The sequence below is a fragment of the Hemitrygon akajei genome, chromosome 14 (assembly GCF_048418815.1).
Source record: "Hemitrygon akajei chromosome 14, sHemAka1.3, whole genome shotgun sequence".
Classification (NCBI taxonomy): domain Eukaryota; kingdom Metazoa; phylum Chordata; class Chondrichthyes; order Myliobatiformes; family Dasyatidae; genus Hemitrygon; species Hemitrygon akajei.
This window is the reverse complement of record NC_133137.1, coordinates 102,884,589-102,911,654: the sequence shown is the minus strand read 5'-3', so window position 1 is coordinate 102,911,654 and position 27,066 is coordinate 102,884,589. Positions and strand designations below refer to the sequence as shown.

The window sequence follows — 27,066 nt, the reverse complement described above, 5'->3', positions numbered from 1 at the left end:
CACACGATATTCCCATGAGACTCCAACCCAACCCCAACAGCTTCTATCACTAATTTCTTGGTGACTTCGTGACCAGGGTAGAGTTGATGAGCACATAATAGAAATAAGTTAGAGAAATATGTGGGTGAATGGGTTTGATCTGACAGATTCGATAGGTCAAGTGGCTTCCTTGTAACAAGAAAATCTATGTAATAAGAAAATGAGGAAGATAATACAATAATTATTAATGGCAGCAGAACCACTTTGCAATCCTGGAGAGCTAGCAGATCGAAAGAACAAATTAGCACTAAAATGCAGTTGAGTTTACCCCCAGTGTTAAGGTCTATGTTTATTATTAAACCAACATTACTTCACACAAAACAATCAATTCTGTCATCATTTAATGCTTAAGGTGATTGCTATGCTTAAACAGGCCACTAAGTTTCCTACATTACAAGTGACCCAAGTTCAAAAGCTATGTTGTTGGATGTAAAGCACCTTTGGGCATCTTGAGATAAATGCAAGTATTTATATATTTTCTCATTTTAAAAGTGCTACCTAAAGGATGCTCTTTTTAGGTCTGATACTCCAAAGAAAAAGTCTACTTTTGCAGACTGGAGTGCAGATAATGTATTTTAGCATGTTACATAGTATAAAGTAGCTTTCTAAATATTACACTACAAATTGTGGTCAGCCTTAAAGTTTTGGAATGGCAAATACAACTCAAAAAGCCATGAGCAGTCAACATAAACCTTGGAAAGATCTATTTATAGATTAGAAGCTTTTAATGAACTGATTGTTGCTGACAATTTAAATTAGTTAAAAATAAAACTCCACATTTTCAACTCTCTCATAGGAACCCAAATACAGCAAAGTCAGAAATGGCTTGAGCAGACAGTACTGTTACAGGATAGAAGACTGATTTTATGTAAAATATACAGGAAGTGTATATTTCTTAAATTTCCAAAGTTCAGCAAAATTTGAATGCGTTGAACACAGTAATCAAGTAAATAAGACTTGAACAAAGAAATGGAAATGAAGGAAAAATAAGTCTGAATAGATCTGAGTAGTTTACTTCATCACAGTGACAATAAGATTTATAGACGTGGCACTGACTGAGAATATACATGTTAATGTTCCAAGCTGATATGCTTATGATAAATATATGACTTTTTCTCAGATTTATCATTCCATTAGCATCATTTTCAGAAGTACAGCCTCAACAAAAGCCTTGCTTGGATGATGCATAGTACACAAGCAAACATCAATGATATTGGGATCCATTTTACCTCTCATTTTCACCATAATTCCTTTATGCCAATATCTTGCCACTAACTTAAAGTTAGTGACAAGTTAACTTAAAGTTCTCTGATCTCTAAGGCCAAGACTGAACTAGACCATTCTAAATTTTATCCAAAAGCCATTGGTGCAGCACAGTAGTTTTGTGCCATTGAAGTCAATCCTGTGGTCATTGCGTATGCACTGTTCTGCTCCTGCATATTTCTTTTATTTCAAGCCATTGAAATAAGTCTGGAGAATTAAAAAAAATTAACAAAGGCAAAGGTCGCACCCTAGGTAAGAACTGGAATACAATTTTAAACAAGGTGGAACTGCAGAAACCTGATTGGTTGAGGACTAACCAATCAGAAGGGGCAGACATTGGGAGTTGAGTATATGGATCTAGTCCACTGGACTAGATGCCTAGGCATTGTCCCTGATGAAGATGGCGGAGTTTGTCGATGAAATGTCAGTTATAATTGACACCTGTACCTGCCTGATTGCTCAAGAAGAGTTGATGTCATGTGCACCGGGAAAGCACTAGATCCTTTTTGATCCAAATTAGTTTCTCACCAGCCACTTTTACCCCTGTAACATTAATCATCTGCACCCTACTTTTGTGCCTTTTTGTCTGTCCAGACATGACTTTACTGATGCTTACCTGCTCAGATTCTCATCTTCCACAAAGCTGAACTTAGCAAATACATTGCTGCCTACATCTACTATCATGCCCAAACCTCTAACCTATAGTCACTTCCTGATAAATCAACAGAATCTTAAAAACTTAGACAAATCCATGGGCTCACTCTCTATCTAGGCATATCATATGAACCTATTCATCTTCTGGGTTCATTCAGGACTAGCTCCTTTTTCATCTTCAATATTAACCACTCCTGCATTGGCATCCTTGACTTCAGCTGCCTTAGTTAAAGGCTCTGGAATGTTCTCCCTAACCCTTTCCTGGAGAGTAATAGTCAAATACTTACATTCACCTGCACATTCCACACTCACCATCCACCTTCTCCTTTGCTTGGCAATCTTGCAATCTCTTAGGGAAATCAAAAAGAAGATCTCAGGGTCATGAAGGAAAGCAAGAAATTTCTCAAGTGAATGAAACAGTCCAGGAGATGAGAATAGGAGCTACTTTCTCTGATTTTTCTGATGAAAGCCTTTTGTTTCTCAATTTTGATCTTGAAGATTGACTCCAAGTGTTTGCGACTCTGGTCTTGTGTTAGTCTGGGTGCAACCATCACATGATTTACCTCCCCTTGACTGATTCCCTGCCACTTTGGTTAATAGTGAGCTTCAAGTTTTATTAGTGAATAAACATTTCCTACTTCTGCTTAGATTAATTTGTTATTAACAACAACCAGTTTTAGCTTCAGTAATCTATTTTATTTAGAGATACGTTTGAGCAGAATATAGCACTGCAGAAGGTGCAAAAGTACTATTTATAATGCAGTGTTTATATTTGCTTACCCACATTTTGGATGCATCATTCAGATGAGGTACAGAGCAAGGTCACTGCTTGCTGGGAAGGCAGAATTTCGTTGGACTATTAAATTAAGAAATGCAAGTCTTTCCTCTTTACATTTACACCTGTCTTACATTTCAACTGTTGCACTGGTGATGCTTCAGACCAATACTGAAGTATGGAATTCAGAATATTAGAAACCACAGGGGAAAGACCCCAGATAGTGGTGTTGGCTCTGACCAAAACAGGTGGCTGTGAAAGGTAAGTTATTGGGTATATCTGAAGCAGAGGTTGATAGGCTCTTGATTAGTAACTGTGTCAAAGTTTATGGAGAGAAGGCAGGAGAATGGGGTTTGAGAGGGATAATAAATCACTTATGATGGAATGGCAGAGAAGATTTGATTCTGCTCCTATGCCTTATGGTCTTATATTAATTCATGAAAGGCCAATCTTAACAGACAGTTTAATATAAGAAGAATGAGGAGGTCATTCCAGGCAGAGGAATATATAAAATCTTGAGGTCAAAATTCATACTAATGAGGAAATAAAATCTGGCTTTATCCTGGTCAGTGTGTTGACCAAGTAAGTGAGGGCACATAGTGAAGCCAAGTCCCATTAAATAATTCAATGACAACTGAGCAAAGTTTAAAATCTGCACATACCTAACCACATAAATTTGGAGTTTAAACAATGTTCAGAGGATAAGATTTGGTGAGGAGAACTGTATAAGATAGAGTTGTAAGGAGAAAGATGATGAAACCATTTGGAAAGGAAAAATGGGAAGGGAGATTCACAAATGGATTGGGAGGAGGAGCGAAGAATAAACAATACAGGAAATGGGGAAGAAAGACATAGGACACAATCTTTGCACTTACAGGTTTTGATTTAATTTGCTGAAATTTGGCATTGTAGTCTGATCCCCAAAGGAGATGCTGCCCTGGCTTAATAGATCAACAAGTTCACAGAAAGGACTGGGTGTCTACTTTGCTGTACATTTTCTAGCCAATAGTACCACTGCAAAGAGCATTGTGTGACTGCAATAAAAGAGGCAAGGGCCAGCAACCTCCATCTTACCAGGATTATTCACATCTTTATTACACACCATGAGCTTGCCAAGCCCCCCAAAAATTGCTGGCGGTCTTTAGTTGGCAAATCACATTCCCAAACAAAAAGGAAAGCAACATAGTAAACAAAATCAAATGCAAATTACTTCATTCAAATACATTTTCAGAGTATTGAAGGGGAATAAATATGGTAGCAAACAAACCACAGTACTTCTACGATCTGCAGTCAATTTCAGTATTAAAAGTCCTTTTCTTTATTATATATACAGTATTTGTAGCTATATGAAAATCCACCTTTGCAATGTGTCATCATACCATTGTGGCTATCTTCTGCAAGTATTTATTGGTCCACTTCACTGACTGGACAAATATGGAGAAACAAATAGAAACCAACATTTCTCCACTCTCCAAAAATCTATCAGAGTAATTTTCACTCCATTCCAACTTACTGTATAGAATTACATTTTATGTGGAGCCTAACTTACTCCCAAAGCTTTTTCTCCTAATCATCCCAACCACTAACAACAACCCAAAGTCAACAACTTTCTGTATACGATTTAACTCATATTGACACGGACTCAGTATAAACACAAAAAATACTACAAATCTTGAGAAGCACACACAAAATTCTGCAGAAACTGGCTAGGTCAGGCAGTGTTTGTGGTGAGGAACAGGCGATATTTTGAGCTAAACCCTTTAATCCCCTCCACTGATGTTGCTTGACTTGCTGAGTTCCTCCAGCACTTTGTGTGTGTGTGTGTGTGTTGCCCAATGGTATAGTTTTATCCTATAACAATTCTTTGATTCTACCAGTGGTGACATGCCTCATTAGTGCTTTATCACAAATTATCAGACTTTTTTCAAGTTGGACAAATTGGGATTTCTATCTGACCCATGCTTCAGTTGTGTGTACGAGCTAGAAGAGATTGAACAACAGTCATAAAGAAGGAGGAAGTTTTAATGAAGTGTGACAATGATCATGGAAGCCCCCCACATGTTCTACACCCAAAATTCAGGGTTGGAGAGAAGCTCTTAACACAAAGGCGAAGCACTATGTGGCACATTACTAACAAGGGCTGATGAAATAATGTACTGCACATAAAGTACATTGGCACTTCACTTTTGTTCCTGATAGAATATAGGGACAAGTACTAAGTAACCCTAGTGACAACACTGCAATACAGTTTTCTGGTCTGATTTCAAGACCAAGAAAGGTCAATGACAAGGAATATCAAAGTAGCTTAAATAACAACCAGCCCCACAGTGGTTTGACTTTATTAAAGTTCTCTTCACTTTTCCATAACTACCAAGAAGAATTAATCACTGTGCCGCAATACCTCTCATGCATCACCAGGTATGGACAACAGCATCTACACCATGCAACAAGATCATCCATATCTTTGTTTTTGCTTGCCCTAATCACTCATATAATCCATTGACCCTCCTTTGATAAGGTCTCATGAACAATACCAAGAGAAGCCTGAAATTTACTATTAGCGCCACTTCTAATTATATTTATTTGAGTTTATCTACTCACCAAGAAAATTCCACAACTAAAAGTCTTTCAGAAAAACACTAGGAACAAAGGTGCAGACCACAATACTGGAACCTTGAATAAGCTTATACCATTCATGCAGATTGACTCTTGTGCATCAATGGAAATCTAAAATATGTTTTATATGAATTAACATGGATTTGTGGACTAACTTTACAGGAATGAACAACTTTGTTCTGCATATTGAATCATATGGAAACTAGCCCCATTTTCCAAAGCAAAGAGTAAGCATTATGCTCACACCGATCCACAAACCTCCAATAGGTCTACTTTTCCTTCCTTTGGGATATTTTACTGTGTCAAAGGCACTATATAAATGCAACTGTATCCCTATTATTATATATTTAGTGGTTTTAATCCAACTCCAAACAACTATTTATAGATTGCTCATTACATGGATTCGATCTAACAGCAGGAGTGAGTAGACTGGAGTCTTGAGACAGACACTGCAGATACATCCCTCTCTCCAGTGCCTGGAGTCCAAAGCCCACAAAGTGGTACCTTTGTGCTCAATATTTACTGCAGCATCAGTAAAAAGGCAGTTGAAACTTGGACCTTATATCCATTGCCTGAGGAACTGACAGGAATTAAATAAAATTTATGTAAAATTAAAACTATTAAAATAATTCCCAATGGATTGCTGATCTTGACTTGTCCCATTGTGTGGATTCTGCTGGTCTTCATAATCCCCTTAAATTCCTGTCAGCTTTTAACTCTTCTCTTTTCCCAAAGGCTCTGCTTGGTGTTTTCAGCTGTTAGGTAGCTCACAGAAATGGCCACTCTCAGCCCAAAGCCTGAAGATGATAATGGGATGTGGGAGTGGGAGGGGGTGGGGAACTTCAGAGCAGAACCCGATTAACTTAGATATGGTAGCACACATATTCTGTATATACAATAGACACACATATGTATATACACACACAAACATTCGAACAGGGGCTACTGGGCAGTGATTGGAAGAGAAAACTCTGGTGATTAACCCACTGCTATGCTGTGAAGTTGAACACAGCGGAGACTAGAGATATAACACTTTATGCATTAATTTTAATATTTAAAATAGCAATAAAGTAAAAATCTGCATACCAACCAGAGATCAATATTTAAAAGGATTGTTATTCTGGTTCTGCGCCAACTTTTATTGTGATGTAAAATGCAGAGGTCCATCTCCTAGCTCCACCCACCCTTGTCAATCCAAATCTCTGGAACCAAATTAGAAAGTTCCTAAATGGGTTCACTAATAAACAAGACCACTCCGCCATTTTCAAAGACACAAACACTTTGTGCATAAATACAGAGAAACGTATACAAATAGTTTTGATTTTCTTTTACCTTCCCCGACCCACCCACCCAATATAAAACAGTAAATACAAGAGCTTGTAATCTCTTTGAAGGTAATATAAGAGACGAGAGGTCCTTCCATGATTTTTCTCTCTCTCAAACACTAAAGCCACAAGGGGTATGGTCTACTTTTACTTTCTTGGCCTTTTGTTACTGCACAATGCCTGATTGCAGGACTCCAAACTGGACTTCTGAAGTAATGTTGTTTTGTCATTAGTATGTCCTCACTATTCCAGTGTCACCACCTCCACCGATTGTCCTTCCACTGTTACTCCAGACGATGGAATTTCTGTCATTCGAGTTGTCACAGGGGCCATCGCAACCTGCACTGGCCTGTTTCCTTGGGCCAAGCTGGTCACAACAGTCTGATACATGCTCACTGGGATTTGAACAAGGCCTGAAAATGAAGGAAAGGGAAAGAACAAATTAACAATACAGGCACAGAGTTCTTAAACCAACCTCACTAGCCTTTCCTTCTGATAAAGCAACTCAGTTTGTGGATATTGCCAAATAGGCTATCAACCCTAATTATGGCCTAACAGGATTTTACAGTGCTACCAAAAGTAACCATCTCTCTCAATTTATTCTTCCTTTTCTTTGGAAAATCAGATAATTTCTTTCTCATATTAGAGACAGGGATCATGAAACGTTATTTGGAACTCTGAAGAGCCAACAATCCTTCAGCTACAGGAGTATAAGGAAAAGCAGACAGAAAAGAGAGAGAGATGGAGGAAGGGTGGTGAGAGACAGAGAGGGAAGGGGTAGGGAGGGTTAGAGGGGAAGGGATATAGTGAGGGGGAAGGGATAGAAAGGAAGAAGGAAAAAGAGACACACTTTTATGCTACCTGACACAATGAAGGACTTTATCAGAGAGAAAGTTCTGTGAAAGTACTTCCAGATTTCCAAGGTAACATTCTGGATTAGTTCCTAATTTTAGTGTAAAAATACATTTCACCAACATTCCCATTGAACCCCTCCTCCCCAACAAGTAACGATTCTACGGTATATTCAAATATAGCAATTTATACTATAGTCATACCAAGCAGATAAACTATGCATGCCTGTACTGCAATCTCAGTGTGGAACCTCCCTCAACCTTTAGTCCTCTGCTTTCTAGGTCTAGTTCTTGTTCATCCTCTCCTATTAGTGACTGAGGCTCCAGCCAACTTAGTTGAATATTCTGGAACATACTCCTCACCACCAACCCCCCGAACATCTTCTAACCTCACTTCCTGTCTTGAATTGTCTCTTGTTAATCCAGTTTTGCATAATGCCTTTTTCTCTTTTGTGAAGCACCCTGAAAAATGTCTTATTTGTGTGTTATATAAGTGTGGTTCTATTATTTCCTGGCAGAAGTAACCAAAGTGATATTCAATGTGCTTTCTGGGAATCTGCCCCCCATTATCAACCATCAGATAGAAGGAATGCACCTGAACCAAAGTAAGCAACTTTTCTCCCCTCCAGCTCAGAAATGTCACCCAGCATAATCACATTCATACTTACCTGAGCCGGATGGACTAGATCTCACATTCTCCATATTCCAAACTGGTGGCACAGTGAAGAGGGCCTGCACCCAAAACACTTCCTACATCCTTCAATAAGCAGCTAAGCTGGTCATGGATTTTACTGGTGCTAAATTTCTCTTATATTCAGAGACATTTAAAAGTATCAATATTGAACTAAATAACGAAAGAAATTAAAATAATAATAGAAAAGTAAACTAAAAGATTAAACTAAAGGAAAGTAAATCTCTATTCAATTTGGTCATGGCCAAAGCGTACCTTTTAATGGAGAGAGATTAAATTTATTGGTGTCAAACAAGCAAAGGATTTCTTCTGTTAGCTTTTTGTAATAATTGTGCCTGAGCTACTAATAATGAGCAGAGGAACACCCTGTGCTTATGAACAAAGGAAATCTTTTCCCAGTGTAAGAATAGTATAATTGAGAAAAGTTTACTCTAAAGGTCCTTGTGGTCAGTCCTAACCTGAGCACAGTTGTAATGTAATTGTGAGTCTGGTCTCTGAATCAGGAACAGCAGGGAAAAAATAATAACCAGCCACTGATCACAATCCAGTTGGAACTTTGATCAAGGATAGTAGTGGATTCAACTGAGGTAAGTTAAAGGTTAGGCAACCAGCTGTTACCCACAATGGTAGCTGAATCGTGAAGAGCAGGCGGCTGATGAAGGCAGAAGGGTGATTACCTAAATGCCAGGAAACAGCTGGAGCCTTCAAGAATAACGTATACACATGTAACTTGTACTACTGAATGTTTGGCACCAGACAATCAAATGACAAGAGCTCTCTCATCCAAATGGCTTCACTATCTGCTGGATAGTGAGCATCACAATATTAATTAATGGCATCAAAGCAGTCTCCTACTTCGGATGTTTACACAGGTAGCCTTTTGGCAGAATTTATTGATGTCAATAGTGAATGGGAATCTTAGACATTTATACACGTCTTCAATTCTCTCTCCTTCACATATTCTATCAGTCTGTTGTTGCCAGTACAATCTTCTATGTGTTAATGGCACCAATGCAGGTGATGCCAACAGGCTCAATAAACTGATTAGAAAGGTTGGCTCTGTTATAGATGTCAAACTGGAGACATTGGAAGCTGCAGTAGAACAAAGCATACTATGGAAAATCCTAACAATTCTGGAAAATGTTTCTCACTGTCTGCATGCCACCTTGGCTGAACAGAGGAGCATTTTCAGTAATAGAGTAAGACAACTGTGCTGCTCCAAAGAGTGCCATATGAGGTCATTCTTACCTTTGGCCATAAGGCTCTATAAGAACAGAGGAGCATTTTCAGTAATAGAGTAAGACAACTGTGCTGCTCCAAAGAGTGCCATATGAGGTCATTCTTACCTTTGGCCATAAGGCTCTATAATGAGTCAAACTATAGCTGGGGCAGTGATGACCCCTCTTCTTTGACTGTTTAAGGTAACTTACTTTTATTTATTCTTCTTAATTCTCTTCTAATATTGTATATCTGTGAATCTGTAATGCTACTGTGACACATCAACTTCCTTTGGGATCAATAAAGTACCTATCTTTCTATCTTCCATTAGAGTGACCCTTCACATCTCATTGTCTGATCTCACCCAATTATTGGATAGAATTAATAATGAACTTGTCAAAAACCTTATCCACGTTTTGGGTGCTCAAACATTTCATTGGCTGTAGGTCTGGAGACTGTGAAAGGTTCAATATAGATATAACCTGCAATTTTTTTTTTGCATGTGTTACCTAGGGTGGACTATTGAGTGACTTTTTTTCTGGCAGAAATTAAATAGCAAACTGACAAAATCTCCTGCACTTAAATATATTTCCCCATTTAAAAATGTTAGCTGACTCTCTACATTTGAGCTAATTCTGTAAGGCTTTACTGTGCCAAGTTATTTTTAATTCATTTTGAAACATTCAGAGGACTTAGCCATGTGAATGATTTAGTGGGGTTAATCCTATGGGTTATATAATTGATGATTAATGTGTAAACAGACGAAGCTTTTATTTTTTATTCAATACTTGTCTATATGTCTAGAATTAAACTTTAATGAAGCTAATCTTTACATCTTCATCCTGACACAAGTTGACAAGCTTTCAAAGTATACCAAGAAAAAACTCTTACCTGCGATCCCACCCCCCTCTGTACTCACATGCAACCAAATTAGAGTATTCAAAAGAAATGAAGTGGGCTTACACACTGGGTAAAATGGAGCAGAACACTTCTGGCTCCTCTAACTGTAAGGACTGGCCCTATCACCACATGTAGCCATTGGAGAAAAGTAGAAATGGATTTATCTGTAGTCTCACTGTGGACAATTCCAGGTATGACATTAAGAAATATTTAAGGATAAGGAGCGGTTTACAAAGGATAAGGGGCATTGATCACGAGAGGTTGGAAAGGTGTGGATTGTTCACTTTAGAGGAGAGATTAAGAGTGATCTGATTGAGGTTTTCCAAAATGAAATGAAATACATTTCAGAACAATAAAGAACAAACATTCTCTCTGGCAAGTAGATCACTAATTATGTTATAATCACTAACGCAAAATCTAGAAGTTAAGGACAATTGTCGTCCATTCACAGTTCTCAGATCTAGACCATTCTAAATGGACAAATAGGGATGAATGTTATTCTATAAATATATATTTTTAAAAGGAGCTTGGTGAAGCATGTTAAGAACAAGGAATAGTACAGAGTTATGTACAAATGGTAATGGCATTAGACCTGGGACCCAGCATAGCTGCGTTTTCGAGAGCCAACACCGACTCCATAAGCTTCCATGACATTTCAAAGCGGAAGTAATGGAGGGCAAATCATTACAGGGGTATTATTTCCATATATGTCTAATTCTACTCTTACTGAACTGCTGAATGTCAGTTAAAAAAATTGGATTATAACCACAAACACTTTAACCACTTAAGATAATGTGCAAATAAAAATTCTAGCCATGAGAAGCAAACATAGAAAGATGCACTGTGCTTTACACCAGCCTCTCCTGGATGCTTGTTCATCTAATACCATTGGCCTATTCTTCTGATTATCTAGCATCCCTTTGAATATGTCTATATTAAATCATTTCAACTCTTTATGAAAAGGTATTTTTCACTCTCATCATTTGCAGGGTAAAGTAATTTTTCTAAAATTCCTTATTGGACTTAGAAGTGACCATCATGCAGCTATGCCCCTACTTTAGGAGTCCCCACATGTGACGAGCAGTCCACTTAGGCCAGTTTCATATGGAGAAAGGAAAGATATCAGACTGTGAATAGGACAGAGCCACTAGCTTGTCATAAGCCCTGGATTTAAGCTCATTACCCTACTCCTAGACTGACTTGGATTCAGTAGTTTTAATAAAACCCAATCACACAATAACATCGCTCAGCAACAAAGCCTTTAGTTGTGTCTTAATAAGAAAGGGACTGAGGCTAATCACAAGGGGGGTGGGGGGGGGGGGTGGGGAGGGGATGGAACCATAGGAGTCATTTGAAATTGTAAAGTGGAGAATTTTCCCTCAGTTCATGTCCTGAATTTCACTGGGGTACACTTTTGTAGGCAACTAATATCAGCACAGAGAACAATGAAGACTTAATTGCCAGTCCTGATCAATTCTAAAAACGTTAACGCCTGGCAGTCAAGCGGTTTCTCTGGCATGGGTCAAGAACAAACCAGATTTTTGATAAAGATGTACTTTATCAGGTATCTGCTTGAATTATATTAGATTTGCCAATAAATTTTCAAGCTTATAGTCTTTTAACATCTTTGGACTATTTTTACTGTGCCCATGGTCTGTTTTTTTTAAAATCGATTATGCTATTGTTTTCACTGTTGTAACTATATGGTTTTGTGCAGGTCTTGTAGCTTTAGTTTTTGGTCTTGTTTGTCTGGTGGAATTGGAGCTCCTTTCCGGGGAATGCACTAAGATGGTAGTGCGATATTAATACGCAGCAGCCTCTCCAGACCTGGACTGGGGATTGCCAAATGTTATGTGAATTTTCTGGTGTAGTCTGTTTTGTCATGTGCTTTTGTGATATCATTCTGGAGGAAAGTTGTCTCATTTTTTAACTGCATTGCATTTGTGGTTTCTAAATGACAATAAACTGAATCTGAATCTGAAATGGACTGTATTGACCTAAGATATAGGAGTAGAATTAGGCTATTTGGCCCATCATACCTGCTGTCACTTGATCAGGGCTGATCCAACTTTCCTCTCAGTACCATTCTCCTGCCTTCTCCTCATATCTCTTTATGCCCTGAACAGTCAAGAACTTACCAACCTCTGCCTTAAAAAATGCAAAAAGACTTGGCCTCCACAGCAACCAGTGGTAAAGAATTCAACAGATTCACCACTCTCTGGCTAAAGAAATTCCTCCTCATCTCCATTCAATAAGGACACCCCTCTATTCTGAGTCTGAGTCCACTTGTCTTAGACTCTCCCACCATAGGAAACATCCTCTCCACATCCATTCTATTAAATAATGAAAGATCTTGATAGGTTTCAATGAGGTCACCCCCTCATTCTTCTGAATTCTAGTGAATACAGACCCAGAGCCATCAGACACACTTCATATGACAAGCTATTCAATCCTGGAATCATTTTCGTGAACCTTCTCCAGTTTTAGCACATCCTTTCTAAGATAAGGTGCCCAAAGATGCTCACAATACTCCAAGTGAGGCCTCTCCAGTACTTTATACAGTTCAACATTACGTCTTTGCCAATAATCATCCACTATTTTGTCGTTCCCCCATTACTACCTCTCCAGCATTGTTTTCCAGTGTTCTCTCACCTCTTTTTTACATTTTATGTATCCAAAGAAACATTTGTTATCCTCTTTAATATTACTGGCTAGCTTACCTTTGTATTCCATCTTTACCTTCTTAATGACATTTTTAGTTGCCTTCTGTTGGTTTTTAAAATCTTCCCAATCCCCTAACTTCCCACTAATCTTTGTTCTATTATATGCTCTCACTTTGGCTTTTATGTTGGCTTTGACTTCTCTTGTTAGCCATGGCGGTATCATCTTTCCTTTGGAATACTGCTTCCTCTTTGGCTTTCTAAATTGCTCCCAGAAATTCCAGCCATTGCTGCTCTGCTGTCATCCCTGTCAACGTTCTTTTCCAATCAATTCTGGCCAATTCCTTTCTCATGTCTCTTTAATTCCCTATTCTCCACTGTCATACTGTAATATTTTGTGAACGTACCGAGAGTAAAATAAAACACTTACAATCCTATCTTCTACACAGTGGAGATCATCCAAAGCCCTTGCCGCCTGTATCCTAATTTGCCCATGTTTACTGACCTTGGTTCAGCAAACCCTCAAGTCTTAAAATTTACCACCTCGTATTTGAATCCCTCAATGTCATCACACATTGCCATCAGTGTAATCTCCTTCACTTCTACAACCTTCAAAAACCTCTCAGCTCCTCCAGTCCTTGCCTACAGCCAATTTTGCTCGGCAATGTCATCACTATCTGTATCTTCAGCTTCCTCTGAGGTTCTTCTTTAAAATGCTTGTCGCTCTTCAGCTACTCCTCAAAACCTGTCTTTGCCAAAAATTCTGGCTTATATGGCTTGGTGTTAATTTTTTGTTAATGAAGTGATTTAACACATTTCATTGAGTTGAAGGGATTGTAGAAATACAAATAGTTTAATGCGCTGAGCAGCAGAATCTGGCTTGTTCTCTTTTCAGCTCAAGAATGTTGGAGAATAACCCTTATGATAACATCAACCATTGCTCTACAGCAATGCAAATTGACTTTGACAATTTAGCTAATTGATATTTAAATCAGCTTAACTTTCAGAGAAGCTTGAACAAATTGCACAGAAAGGGAACTTGCTGAGGCTGAGGAGGTTCAACCATGAAAGGCTGAATGATTCCTGTCAAGGCCTATGATTTGCTTGGTGGCCATCTAATCCAGGCAGAAGAGAATTATTTATTTCATATCAAGTATTCTTTCTGAAGTGGAACTAGTATTTAATAGAGATATAGTAAAATCTCTTGTCTTCTGCACTCTCTCTTAAAAATAAGGCCCAAGTTCTCATATACTTTTAACCCATGTATTAATCCATGCAACTGCTATCAAAAATTTTCACACATTGTTTCTTTCTTTTGAACGCCTGATACAGTGGTGACCACCTATTGTGGTCTCTGGTATTTCTGTTTAATCTCAATTTCCAACAACTGTTGTATTCTTCTGTAACCCCCCCCCCCCCACCACCCCCATCTACTAATTTGATGGTTCTGAAAGCACTGCAATATACTTGGGCCGCTCCATTTTTTCCCTCTATCATAGACATTCCTCTTGTTCTTTCAATCCTGGTTTTTCTTATGAAAATGGCTCCCAATATTGAATGACAAAGAATACAAAAGGAACCTGAGAAAATCAGCGTGTGGAAATTGTCTTTTAATTCCAGAATGGAGGTTACCTTTAGGTGAGCCTAAATACATTTTAATTGGTGTTCGAGCTGAACACAGATCAGTAAATCACAGAAATGGAAATATATTACTGTACTTGAGGCCAGTAATGTAACAGAACTTACTGGAACTTAACTTTGCACCCACATTTAACTGTCTGGTTTACACATAGGTACAGAATTGGTAAGTTTCTCTTTGAGCTGCAACTATGAATTCATCAACTTTGAAATGGGCTAAATGCCTGTGCCATGGAGTGGATTCCATGAAATAAAATATGAATCCTAGACCACGACCCACATCAACCAATAACCAAATAACCCTCATCAACCAACATCTGAGAAAAAAGATGCATTAATTGAAATAGTAAGGAGTCTAATGTGAATAATAGGTTGATAAATTCTGTTTCATTAAGTGGAGGAACAAGGCAGGATAAAAACAAGTAAAGGAATTACAGGATGAGGTACATAAACCTTTAAAAGAAATGCCCAGGACAGAAACTGACCATAAAGAGATACACAGAACCTGCATAAATGCAAACAGGAAGGAATAGTGGATGTGGAGAGGATGTTTCCTATAGTGGGGGAGTCTAGGACCAGAGGGTACAGCCTCAGAAGTGAGGGACATCCATTTAGAGCAGAGATAAGGAGGAATTTCTTTAGCTAGAGAATCAGAATCAGGTTTAATATCATCAGCATATGTTGTGAACTTTAAACACGAGGAAATCTGCAGATGCTGGAAATTCAAGCAACACACACAAAATGCTGGTGGAACGCAGCAGGCCAGGCAGCATCTATAGGGAGAAGCACCGCCGACGTTTCGGGCCGAGACCCTTCGTCAGGACTAACTGAAAGGACTAACCTTTCTTTTCAGTTAGTCCTGACGAAGGGTCTCGGCCCGAAACGTCGACAGTGCTTCTCCCTATAGATGCTGCCTGGCCTGCTGTGTTCCACCAGCATTTTGTGTTGTGAACTTCGTTAACTTAGCGGCAGCAGTATAATGCAAAACATGATAATATAGGGAAAAATATAAGTAAATCAATTACATTAAATATATATATAATAAATAGTTTAATTAAAAAATAGTGCAAAACAAAAAAATGTTCATGGGTCATTAATAATGAACACTGTCTTTCTGAGGCATCACTCTTTAAAGATGTCTTGAATACCTCAGCGGCCAGTACCCAAGATGGAGTAGGGTGGTGAATCTGTGGAATTCATTGCCACAGACGGTTATGTTTAAAGTGGAGGTTGATAGGTTCTTGATTAGTCAGGACATAAGAGATTACGGGGAGAAGGCAGGAGAATGGGGTTTGATGGAATGGCGGAGCAGACTTAATGGGCTGAGTGGCCTAATTCTGCTCCTATGTCATATGGTCTTATGGCTCATTCGAAGTTTAAGATGTCCCTGCTATAATGCAACCAGACTATAAATAGCCTATCAGTTGTCTGTCCTTCAAAGCTCATTATCCTACATCTTAAACTATGGCTGACAGTGGCTAGCCTGCATTAGATTACCAGGCAACACAATCCGCAGACGAGTTGATTATAATAATTACTCCTCTGCTAATCACCTTTTTTTTTTTTAAAAACAGTTAAATCTGTCACCCTTGATCAACTGTCTCCATTTGGCATTACTTTCAGATGTACAGATGGATAAAAAATCTGCCTTGATGCAACTGGCACATTTTTATTTTCCATTACTCTGATATACAATCAGCCTTCACTCTTATAATTTTAATTTAACAGTTCCATTAGAGACATCACCACTCCCCCTGCTATATTAAAGTGATTGCAGTTTTGATTTTTTCACTCCTGCAGCCACTGCCCTCAATTTTCCCCATATTTTCCCTGAAATTATGAAAAGCTACACCAGAGCAGTTTAGAATTCTAGGTAGTGATAGCCCTCTGATACCATGCATTTATGAGTACGGTCTTACAATAAAGCACATTTCTAACCACTACCAACACCCACACCCCAGATAACAGTCAGAGCAAATACAAGATAAGAGGGGGAGAAGAGGATAGCATCTGAGCAAGAGGGAGAAGAGTAGAGTGAGAGTGAAAAGAAAGAAGGGTAGAGTGAGAATAACAGAGAAAGGAGGGGAGGGAGCTAGAGAGAAGTTCCCGAGAACTGTCTGAGAGACAAATTTTCTTTAAGTAGGAAGTGTCCAGTTTCTATTGCTATTCACAAAATCATTCTGCTTTTCCCCTTAAAATTCCTTCATTTCATCACATATTCACCATAAGATTACCACAATTATTTGATGGGAAATATTGTAACCAGCTTCTAATAAGTATCATTAAACATTTCATTACTATTTTGAAAAACTCTTTAGGAATTTATGGGAAAATTTTCGTGAAGTCGTATTTCTGTAACACAGGGTGGGATTAATGACACATGAAGTGGGATTAATTTTTAAATGCCATTGCTCATCTCTATAATTTTATGTCAACTTTAAATCTGTTTTCTCCGGTTATCCAATCTTCTAAGAGTGGTATCAGTTCTCCTTATTTTCAAAACAATCATGAATTTATCTGCCTGCATTAAATCTTCTCTTACGTTTCCTTATTCTAGGAGAAACAATCCAGGCCTCTCAATTATCAATTCCAGCATCTGCAGATTTCCTCGTGTTTGCTCTCAATTATCTTCCCCATCGGGCATCACTTTACTCAATTTCCCGTGCATCCTCTCGGCACTCTTCCTATGGTGTAGTGCCCACAATTGAAAACCAACACCCTAACTATATAACAATTTATAATTTTTTAAAAACACCATCTCCTTGCTTTTGTATACTGAAGCCTCCAGAAATCAAGTATATTCCATGCACTTTTAATTACTTTTAAACTTGACCTACCAGGTTTAAAGACTTTGAGGCAAGAGAGCAATCATTAGGTCAGGCTTTCGTTTAATTCATTTGTTAATTAATACTTTTATCTTGGAATTTTTTTTATATATAGGAAAGGTCACAATCTGCTCTGGAATATCTGTTCAGGATCCCTCCCCTTCTTACTGCGGGCACTTCATTAGATCATGCACCTCTGACTTTGGTGATACCATGCAAACATGGCCCACTTATATTTAGCATTTTCAAAATGAACTAAATATCACAGGTTTGAATCTTTACCAACACTGATTTCTCGATCCGGTTTGCTGCACTCAGGGGCTTTCTGTTGTTTGCTGCCCGTGGAGCTGCTGCAGACAGCGGTCAACTGGGAAGAAGCGGCAACCTTTACAGGAACGTACAAGGCCACTGTGAATTGCAAAATATGAGAGGGGAATATGATGGAAATGGCACTGACAGACGCAAAATGAAACCAGCACCACTAGCACAAGGATCCTTGATTTTAATTGCTGCTGCAGCTTCAGTTGCCAAAGCTGTAACCTCTGGAAATTCTGCTCTTCACTGTCATGCTTTACCATGGGCCTTTGGATAGCTATCCCAATATGTGCTAATCGTTCAAATTTTATTTGATCACATTCCAGTCATATTCTTTGCTATGCTTTACTAATTCAAAGAGCCCACATAAATACACGTTGTTGATGCCTTCTGGATATATCACTGAGAGTCCAGAGGAGTTTCATGGGAATGATCCTGGGAATTAAAGGGTTAACACGAGGGGTGTTTGACGGCTCTGGGCCTGTACTCACTGGAGTTTAGAAGAACGAGAGGGGGACCTCATTGAAACCTACTGAATACTGGAAGTGGAGAGAATATTTCTTTTAGTGGGGGAGTCTAAGACCAGAGTGTTCAGCCTCAGAATACAAAGATGCCCCCATTTAGAACTGAGATGAGGAGGAATTTCTTCAGTTAGAGGGTGGTGAAACTGCAGAAGTCACTGCCAGAGAAGGTTGTGAAGACCAAGTCATTGGGTATATTTGAAGTTGGGGTTGATAGGTTCTTAATTAGAAAGGGCATCAAAGGTTATGGGTTGAAGGAAGGAGAATGGGGTTGAGAGGGATAATAAATGGAATGGCAGAGCAGACTCAATCAGCCAAACGGCCTAATTCTGCTCCAGTGTTGATGTCTATATCCATTATTGCTTTCTCCAAGATACCTTCCTTACAAATTCCAAACAATTGAAATGACTTTCTACAATAGGTCAGGTATCCTGTGCCACAATGACCAGGTTTGTTGTCCATTTTTCACCAATGGATAATTTCTTGTGGAGGCAATCCACCCAGATGGTCATGTTGTAGGTGTGAACCCATAAAAGAATATGACCCAGTATGGATGCAAATTAAGTCAAGTATACATCAGGGAATTGGACAGACAAGACCCTCAGTACATCCAGGAAGGTCAAGAAGCTTTAGTGAATTGCCCTCACTAAATGAGAAAGATCAGGCTTACAGTAACACTGATAGCATTGTGCTGGCCTGATACTAGGTAATTTAGCAAAAATTAAGAATGAAATCCCAACTCTGTGCTGGATAAACTCTCAGTCATTTGAAAGGTTTTTTAGAAACTGTTTTTAATAAAAGCAAATTTAAAACTCCAAGTGGTTTTATTCCACTGCAACCAAGCTCAGGAAAAACAAGGGAGAAGGCCCGAGTTGGGGGCTGAGCTGAATATCTACAGTGTGGGACAAAGGGGCGATTTGTTCTGCAGCTCTGCCGTTGGTGATTACAGGCTGCAGATTAATGTGATCACGTGAGATACTTAGAACAAGGCAAGCTGTCAGGAGCTGCTAAGGTCAGCATTAGCTTTCTATGCAAAGCTTCATAAAGATGGAGTGTATAGAATGGGCCAATTCTTTTATTTTTGATGTCTTTAATTCATTAACAGAGGTGCAGCTCATATGTCCCCCACTCATTCTTCTCTTCATCATCAATATTTAGAATTTTAACTGGGTGCCACAGTAGCCTAGTGGTTAGTGCAATGCTATTACAGCTTGGGGCATCAGAATTCGGAGTTCAATCCCGGTGATTTTGTAAGGACTCTCTGTGTGTGCTCTTCGTGGAATGTGTGGGTTTTTTCAGGGTGCTCCAGTTTCCTCCCACAATCCAAAGACGTGGCTGTTACTAGGTTAATTGGTCATTGTAAATTGTCCTGTGATTAGTTTAGGATTAAATCGGGGTTGTCAGAGATTGCTAGGTGTGGCTCGAAGGACCAGAAGGGCCTATTCACACAGTACCTCTAAATAAAATAAATTGAAACTTGGTGTGTCCAGGTCATTTCATTCACCTCAATGCTTCCCAACCATTTTCATTTGGACAGTGTGCTCCTGCAGTGAGACACTGAATCGCACTGCATTTGCATTACTGGCAAACATGGCATTTAAGATAATTTTTCCAACACTTCTGGCCTAGGTGTAAATGATCTATGCAATAGAGCCCAAACATTTCACCTATTCTTCCAAATAAAAAAGCCAGACAGAGCTTCAACAAAATCCATGCTGGAGGAATTGAAATTGGATCTATTATTACTCCTCTGCTCTATAGGGAAATGGAACAATTGCAAAGAAAAACAACACACACACGCATACCAAAAAGACCAGGGTCTTAGTCAAAATAGCAAGGCCAAAATTGAAAATTTCAAGCATAATTCTTTGTGAAATGTGCCCAAAACTGTTTCAAATCAGGAATTGCTAAATAGAAGATTGCAATTGCTAAGATCCATGGAGTAAATGGGATGGCATTTGCTTACAACTATGTAGAAAATTGCAGCTAGATAGGTTTAACACCAAATAAAGAGAAACAATCCTACGTCAGAATTCGACTGAATATCTAAAATTACCAATATTGATAGGAAAATAGAAGAAAATAACATTTGTATTTCATGCATAAGCAAGCATGGAACATATGCACATGCATACATTGCGTCATGCAAAGCAAGGCGAATTTCTAGGACATACAAAATTAGAGATTAATGTTTATGAGTAAATTTAATCATGGAAACTTTATGACACAGAAAGTGGCCACTTGACTTATTGTGTCAATGCATATGAAAAAACACCCAATCCCCATTTTCCTATTCTTGATCCATAGCCTTGTTACCCACAGCTCTTCCAAATAGAGAATCAGAATCAGGTTTAATATCACTGGCATATGCATAGAGTTTGTTGTCTTTGCAGCAGCAGTACAATGCAATACATGATAATAAAGAAAAAACTGTGAATTACATATATATAAAAGTTAAAATAAGTAAGTAGTGCAAAAATATAAAAAATAGTAATGAGGTACTGTTCATGGGTTCAATGTCCATTCAGAAACCAGATTGCAGAGGGGAAGAAGCTGTTCCTCAATCCTGAATTGTTGAGTGTGCCTTCAGGCTTCTGTACCCCCTTCCTGATGGTAGCAATGAAAACACGACATGTCCTGAGTGATGGGCTCCTTCATATTGGATGCCGCCTTTTTGAGGCATCGCTCCTTGAGATGATCTGCATATTACAGAGGCTAGTGACCATGATGGAGCTGATTAAGTTTACAATTCTTTGCAGCTTATCTCTATCCTGTGCAGTAGCCCTCGCCTCCCATACCAGACTGTGATGCAGCCAGTTAGAATGCTCTCCATGGTACATCTGTAGAAAAATGCGTGAGTGTCTTCAGGACATGCCAAATTTCCTCAAACTCCAAATGAAATATAAGCTGCTGTTGTGCCTTCTTTGTAGCCTCATCGATATGTTAGGCCCAGGATAGATTCTCTGAGATGTTGATACCCAGAAACTTGAAGTTGTTCACTCTTTCCACTTATGATCCCTCTATGAGGACTGGTGTGTGTTCCCTCGTCTCACACTTTCTGAAGTCCACAATCAGTTCTTTAGTCTTGCACACAGAATATTGTAAACATAATCAAGGTTTCTGCCATTAGCAGACTCCTACCACTCTCTACGTGAAAACTATTCATTTCCTTCAATGATTTACCATCCACATCTCCAACTTTTACTTGTTCCATGTATCATTTACAGTGATGATGTTAGTTGCCTATTACCCTTGACGGGTGGAGGGACAGAGGTCATGGAGCCACGTAACCTCAGTTGTCGTGAGGGCCAGCCTCAAGCCTTGGGCTTGCCTGCTGCTGCAGACCAGGCAAGAAGATGCAGAAGCATTACACCGAGGCATCTGTGCATGTCTGGGGCCTGACCGTCCCATTGGTGCTGCCCTCATGTGTTCAAATGGTGGAATGACATGCTGGATTGAGTGCCGGGAGACTGTATCATCGATAGCAAGACATTGATGCTCAGGGTCTTGGCTTATATATATGTTTTATTTAAGACCGTAAGACCTTAAGATACAAGAGCAAAAGCAGGCCATTCAGCCCATTGAGTCTTCTCCACCATTCAAGCATGGGCTGATCCCATTCTTCCAGTCATCCCCATTCTCCTGCCTCCTCCTCATATTTTGAATGAATATGTTTCTTTGCTCACTATTTTGAATTATGTTACCTGCTATTTTGAATGTTTTGCAGCTGGGCCCCAGAGGAACTTGGTCTCGTTCAGCTGTATCTATGTATGCATTGAATGATAATAAAACATGATTTGATTCAATTTAATTTAATTACTTTCAGATCACTGCTCAGGGAAAGAGTCCCTCCTTATTTTATAATTTTATTCTATTGATTGCTAATATTTTACAACTCACATCAATTTTCTCTTCGCCTCCATTGTTTTTAAGAAAACAACCCTTCATTGTGTAATCTTTCCTAATAGATGCAATTTTCGTAATTTTGACAACATCCTCCTAAAGCTATGTTAGGGCTCATATTTTAAATAGTTTATCAAATCTTCTCTCATCTACTGGTGTTCTGAGGAAACCAACATCACTTTACTCAATATTTTACTATAATTAAACTTCTTGGCTCCTTGTATTTCTTCTCTAAACTTGCTGTATGCAGTAGTTAAGCTCCAACCTATGGAGTTTTGTCCTCTTGCACTCCATGCTAGTGTTAATAAAGGAAAGCGTCATTTATGTCTTGATCTATGAGACACATTCTAACATTGCCTCTTTCTCTCAACTCACAATGTATCGTCACTTACATTTTCTCCCTTCTTGCATCTCTGCAAATGCATTACTTCACACTTCTCTGGATAAAATTACACAGCTGCTTCTCTGCCATCTATATTTTTTTGCAGTCCAAGGCTTTCCTCCTCACTACCAATCACATAGGTAATTTTTTGTAACATTTGCAACTTCTTTGCCATTCCCCTATCTTCAGGTCAAAATCAAATCATATGTATTTCAAAAAGCAAGAGGCAAAGTACCGAGCCCTGAACACATTGATAGAGGCCATTCAGTCACAAAAATATCTGCCAATCATTACCTTCTGCTTCCCAACACAGAAAATGTTGGACTCAATTTGCTGCACTTCTAGGACCCCAGGACAGAATAGTGTGAAATTATGAAGGACAGTAGAAATCAAGACTGATTCCTGGCCTGAGCAGAAGAATGGTATTTGTCATCCTCTGAATAGCTTCTTGTCAATTTATGCAGCAGATGGAGGAAGCCCATGGACTTGAACCATATTTCAACATGTGGCATGCTAAAACTAATTGTAGATTGTGCCTCACTGGAACAGTCAGGGCTCAGTCAGGTGTTAAATCCAAACATGATGTTAATGAATTGTTCTGATTATTAAATAATTACTTAAACCACCTGACTACTTTACAAGTTATGATTCTTCAAAATACCCAAAGAACCAGGAGAAATTAAAATTCTTCCTCACTACAATGAGGAAGAACACAATCTAGACTGTATTTGACAGAATGATATTAGCATACTCAATAATAACTTCAAAAAGGAACTGGATAAAGACAAAATTGAAAGTTATGAAGAAAGAATAGGGAGGCAGGGTTAACAGGACAACTTTTCCAAACAGCTGATGGAACGAACATCTACCAAATGTGTTGCAAGAGTTGATGAACACAATTCCTCCTAATTCTCGACACAATTTTTTTCTCTAAAAACTGAAACCATATGCATGATCCTCTTTTCTAATTTAGTTATTTCAAATGCCTGAAAACTGGGGAAATTTTTCTCCCTCGGAACTCATGTTTCGGAACTTAATCAAGTTTCTCTTAAAATCCAGGCTCATAATCTGATGATGTAAAGATGCAAAAGAAAAAGATATATATGGACTGTACCATCTTTGATCCAGTAATAGTATTTAGCTTGTACATCGGGGCATCCTGTTGCTTCCTGAATAATGAAGAGTATGCAGAGCAATTATGGGAGATGCTGCCAGGGCTGTAAAATTTTAATTATGAGAAAAGACTGGAAAGACTAAAACGGTCTACTCTGGCTGAGGGAAGATCTTTTCAAGTTGTTTAAAAGTCCTATAGGTCTATACCAGGTTTTCTCAAATGAGATTCCATGAAAAGTCATTGGTGCTTCTGCAAGAGATCGTGATGAGAAAAAACATATATTTTTTAAACTTTGCGCAATGCGCGATGCAGGCACTTGCAGTGGTGGGTAGTGACCGAGCAGCCCCTGTTAGGAATCTCAGCTCAGTATGGCAGTGCATGCTTGAGCATATTTATTTGGTTGAGTCCATTCTCAAGCTTTGACAAGAGATAGGGAGACCACTGATAATTGGTGAGTGCTGTATTGCGTGGAGAGGAGGACTGTAGGCTGTTGAGGAGCGTGAAGTGCATTTTCCAGCATTGAACAGACTCGTCCAACTTGAGCTATGACATCAGCTTCTCCCTCTCAAACTCCCTCCCCCAACTTCCCCTTACATACCACCGACTGACTAATGGGAGCGAATGAACTACCAGTGTAGTAGTAAATTGGAGGAAACTTTTCATTCTAAAGACAGTCCAGTGTGACAATTTTTGAAGAGGAGGTGTGAGATGGAAGAAGATTCGAGGCCTAGGCCTACGGACAATTCTGATAAGGTTAATGATGAAGAATTACAATCTTCTGAGTCATTTCACTGCACTAGAACAACAACAGACACAAACAACTCCGTCTTTACCATGAAAGCTACTTATCAATGGGTTTTACATGGACTGGTGATCTGAGGTGTCCTATTCTCTTGTGTCCAGTCTTACAAGTGTAGCACTGGCCTCAGCGAAATTGAATAGATACTTAACTATAAATCACAAGGATATGAGATGTAAAAGTGTTTTTTATTTTAAACGTCTGTTGGAATCTCAAAACAAACAGATTGAAAATAAAGTCCAAGGTAGTAAAAGGACTCAGAAGGGAAGTTATTTAGTAGCTTTAATACCAGTTCACTTGAGAATGTTTAAAAAACTGTGTGAAACCTGGACAAAGAGCACACACCAATCTCCTGCTACAGACAGAAATTCTGTGGCTTAGCAGAGGAAGAGTTCTCAATAGGGTTTTTGAGCTGAAAGGTGAGTTGCAGGAGTACCTTCCAGAAAATAGTAGGCCAGATTTTGCTAAGTGCTTTGAAGATGAAGAATGGCTGCAAAAACTAGCCAACTTAACAGACATTTTTCATTATATGACCCAGTTGAACAAGTCTCTGCAAGGTCATGGACAGTATGTTTTGAATTCAAGTGACAAGATTCTTGGATTTAAAAGGAAACTGAATTGTTGGAAAAATCATGTTGCAAAAGGAAATCTTGAAATGATTCCTTTGCTGCTTGGGCTTAAGAGCGAGGAAGGATTCAGAAATCCTTGAGACTTACTGAAAATCACCTGGAAGAAGTGCAAACAAAACTGAACAGTATTTTTCCTCCCTTTCAACATGTGTATGACTGGGTGAGGGACGCTTTCTCTGAATCTTCTGCTCAACCTGAGAACTTGACCTTTGAGAGAAGAGGAAGAACTTTGTGAGCTGCATCCTGATCATGCACTCAAGATGAGATTTACTGACCTGCCTCTGGACAAGTTCTGAATTTCTGTGAAAGAAGAGTATCCTGACACTCATAGGAAAGCAATGAACATTTTTCTGCAGTTTTCAAATTCTTACATGTGTGAGTAAGCTTTTTCTTGTTTAACAAACATCAAGAGCAAGGATAGAAATGTTGAAGGTGAAATTCGTGACTGCTTTTCTCAAGTTTGACCCCAGAATTGAGAAATTTATTATGTCTGCTGTATTAATTTTTTAAATGTATGAAAGGTAAAGAAAGAGACTAATTTCAAGAAAGGTAAGCTAAGCCTAAATATCTTTTTTTTTTCCCTAGAAAGATTGGCTAAAAATTCATTCTCTACTCAGAAGAGCATTGACAATTATTTGAACCTTCGGAGGTCACTCCTGATGAAGGGTTTCGGCCCAAAATGTCGTCACTACCTCCTCCCATAGATGCTGTCTGGCCTGCTGAGTTCTGCCAGCATTTTGTATTTTTATTGACAATTATTGTTGGATTAGTTTATCTATAACTTACTGATCATACTAATGTACCGTGAGCTGTAGATATAATTTTTCTCTGAGACCTAAAAATTATTTCAAGGGTTCATCCAGGCAAAAAGGTTGAGAAAGGCCGGTCTAGACAAACAAGAAAGATGCACCTTGCTTAGCAGAGGGATCAAAAATCTGGAGGGGGGTTAGATTTGAAACAATTGAGAGAAGGAAGATAATAGGGAAAATGATGACAATTTTTCCTTAGTCTGAAGAGGGAAGATGTCTGGAAATTATTTTCTGAAAGGGTAAAATCAGATGTTCTGCAGATGCTGGAAATCTTGAACAACACACACAAAATGCTGAGGAAACTCAGCAGGTCAGGCAGCATCTATGGAGAGGAATAAACAATTTTGATGAAGGGTCTCGGTCTGAAATGTCAATTGTTTATGCCTCAAAGTAGCCACATCCTATGTCAAGGAATATGGTCATTCACATGTTTTTATTTTGATACAGTGCTAGAAAATGTTAAATTGTTCAAGGGGCTTCTGATTTTAAATGGATATACAAAACAGTAATTTTTGTTTTAACAAGATAGTTCCATTTCTCTCTTTTATTTGTCACACTGTTGTGTATCATGCTGCACGCAAAATGCCATGCTGTCCTTTGCTTTCTAATGAGCTTTGTCAATTTTGCTGTCACCATGTTTTAAGGCTCTCAGGCAAATAGCAACTGTGCACCCATCTAATGGTGATGACATAATGTAATCTGTCTGCTGGACCCTGTTAGACAACAGTGACCTTGAGTGGTTATTGCTGACTGTTCTGGCAAAAGCAGCCCGTGCTATAATTGGGAACGGCTCTCCAATGGCACTAAATTTGGCAATTAAAATAAAATCTTCCAGAAAAATGCAAAAAGTAGAGAGAAATGAAAGCAGAGAAAAGAGTTCATTTTGAATGCTGTCCCAAAAAGAAAAAAAAACCTCTCGATTGTAAACATCTCAAATCTCTCTAAAAATCATTAATGACCATATGAAGAAATCTGCAGATATAATCAGGATTACGCTGAAAAGGAGACTTTTAAAAATATGCACTACTTTATCTCTATGCCTTTGGCTCAATGAACTACAGTTTCTACCTGAACTTCAGATGAAATGAAGAAATTAGAACATCTTTAAAAGCAGCTTTGCAGTTTCTACCTGGAACTTG

At 38.7% G+C, this 27,066-nt stretch overlaps 1 protein-coding gene across 4 annotated transcripts in view; it reads right to left on the bottom strand.

Moving 5' to 3' along the window:
* Positions 1-745: 745 nt before the first annotated feature.
* The window catches only part of nrf1 (nuclear respiratory factor 1), an 84,587-nt gene continuing 58,266 nt past the window's right edge, over positions 746-27,066 (bottom strand). For 2 of the 4 annotated variants that reach the window (XM_073066809.1, XM_073066810.1), the window contains 2 exons: positions 17,738-17,863; positions 746-7,085 (listed from right to left, as the gene is read on the bottom strand). In XM_073066809.1, coding sequence (XP_072922910.1) covers positions 6,916-7,085; positions 17,738-17,863 — 296 coding nt within the window. In that variant the 3' untranslated portion in view covers positions 746-6,915. The remainder of the gene's footprint in view (positions 7,086-17,737; positions 17,864-27,066) is intronic. The other 2 variants (XM_073066811.1, XM_073066812.1) reach the window with 1 other exon arrangement.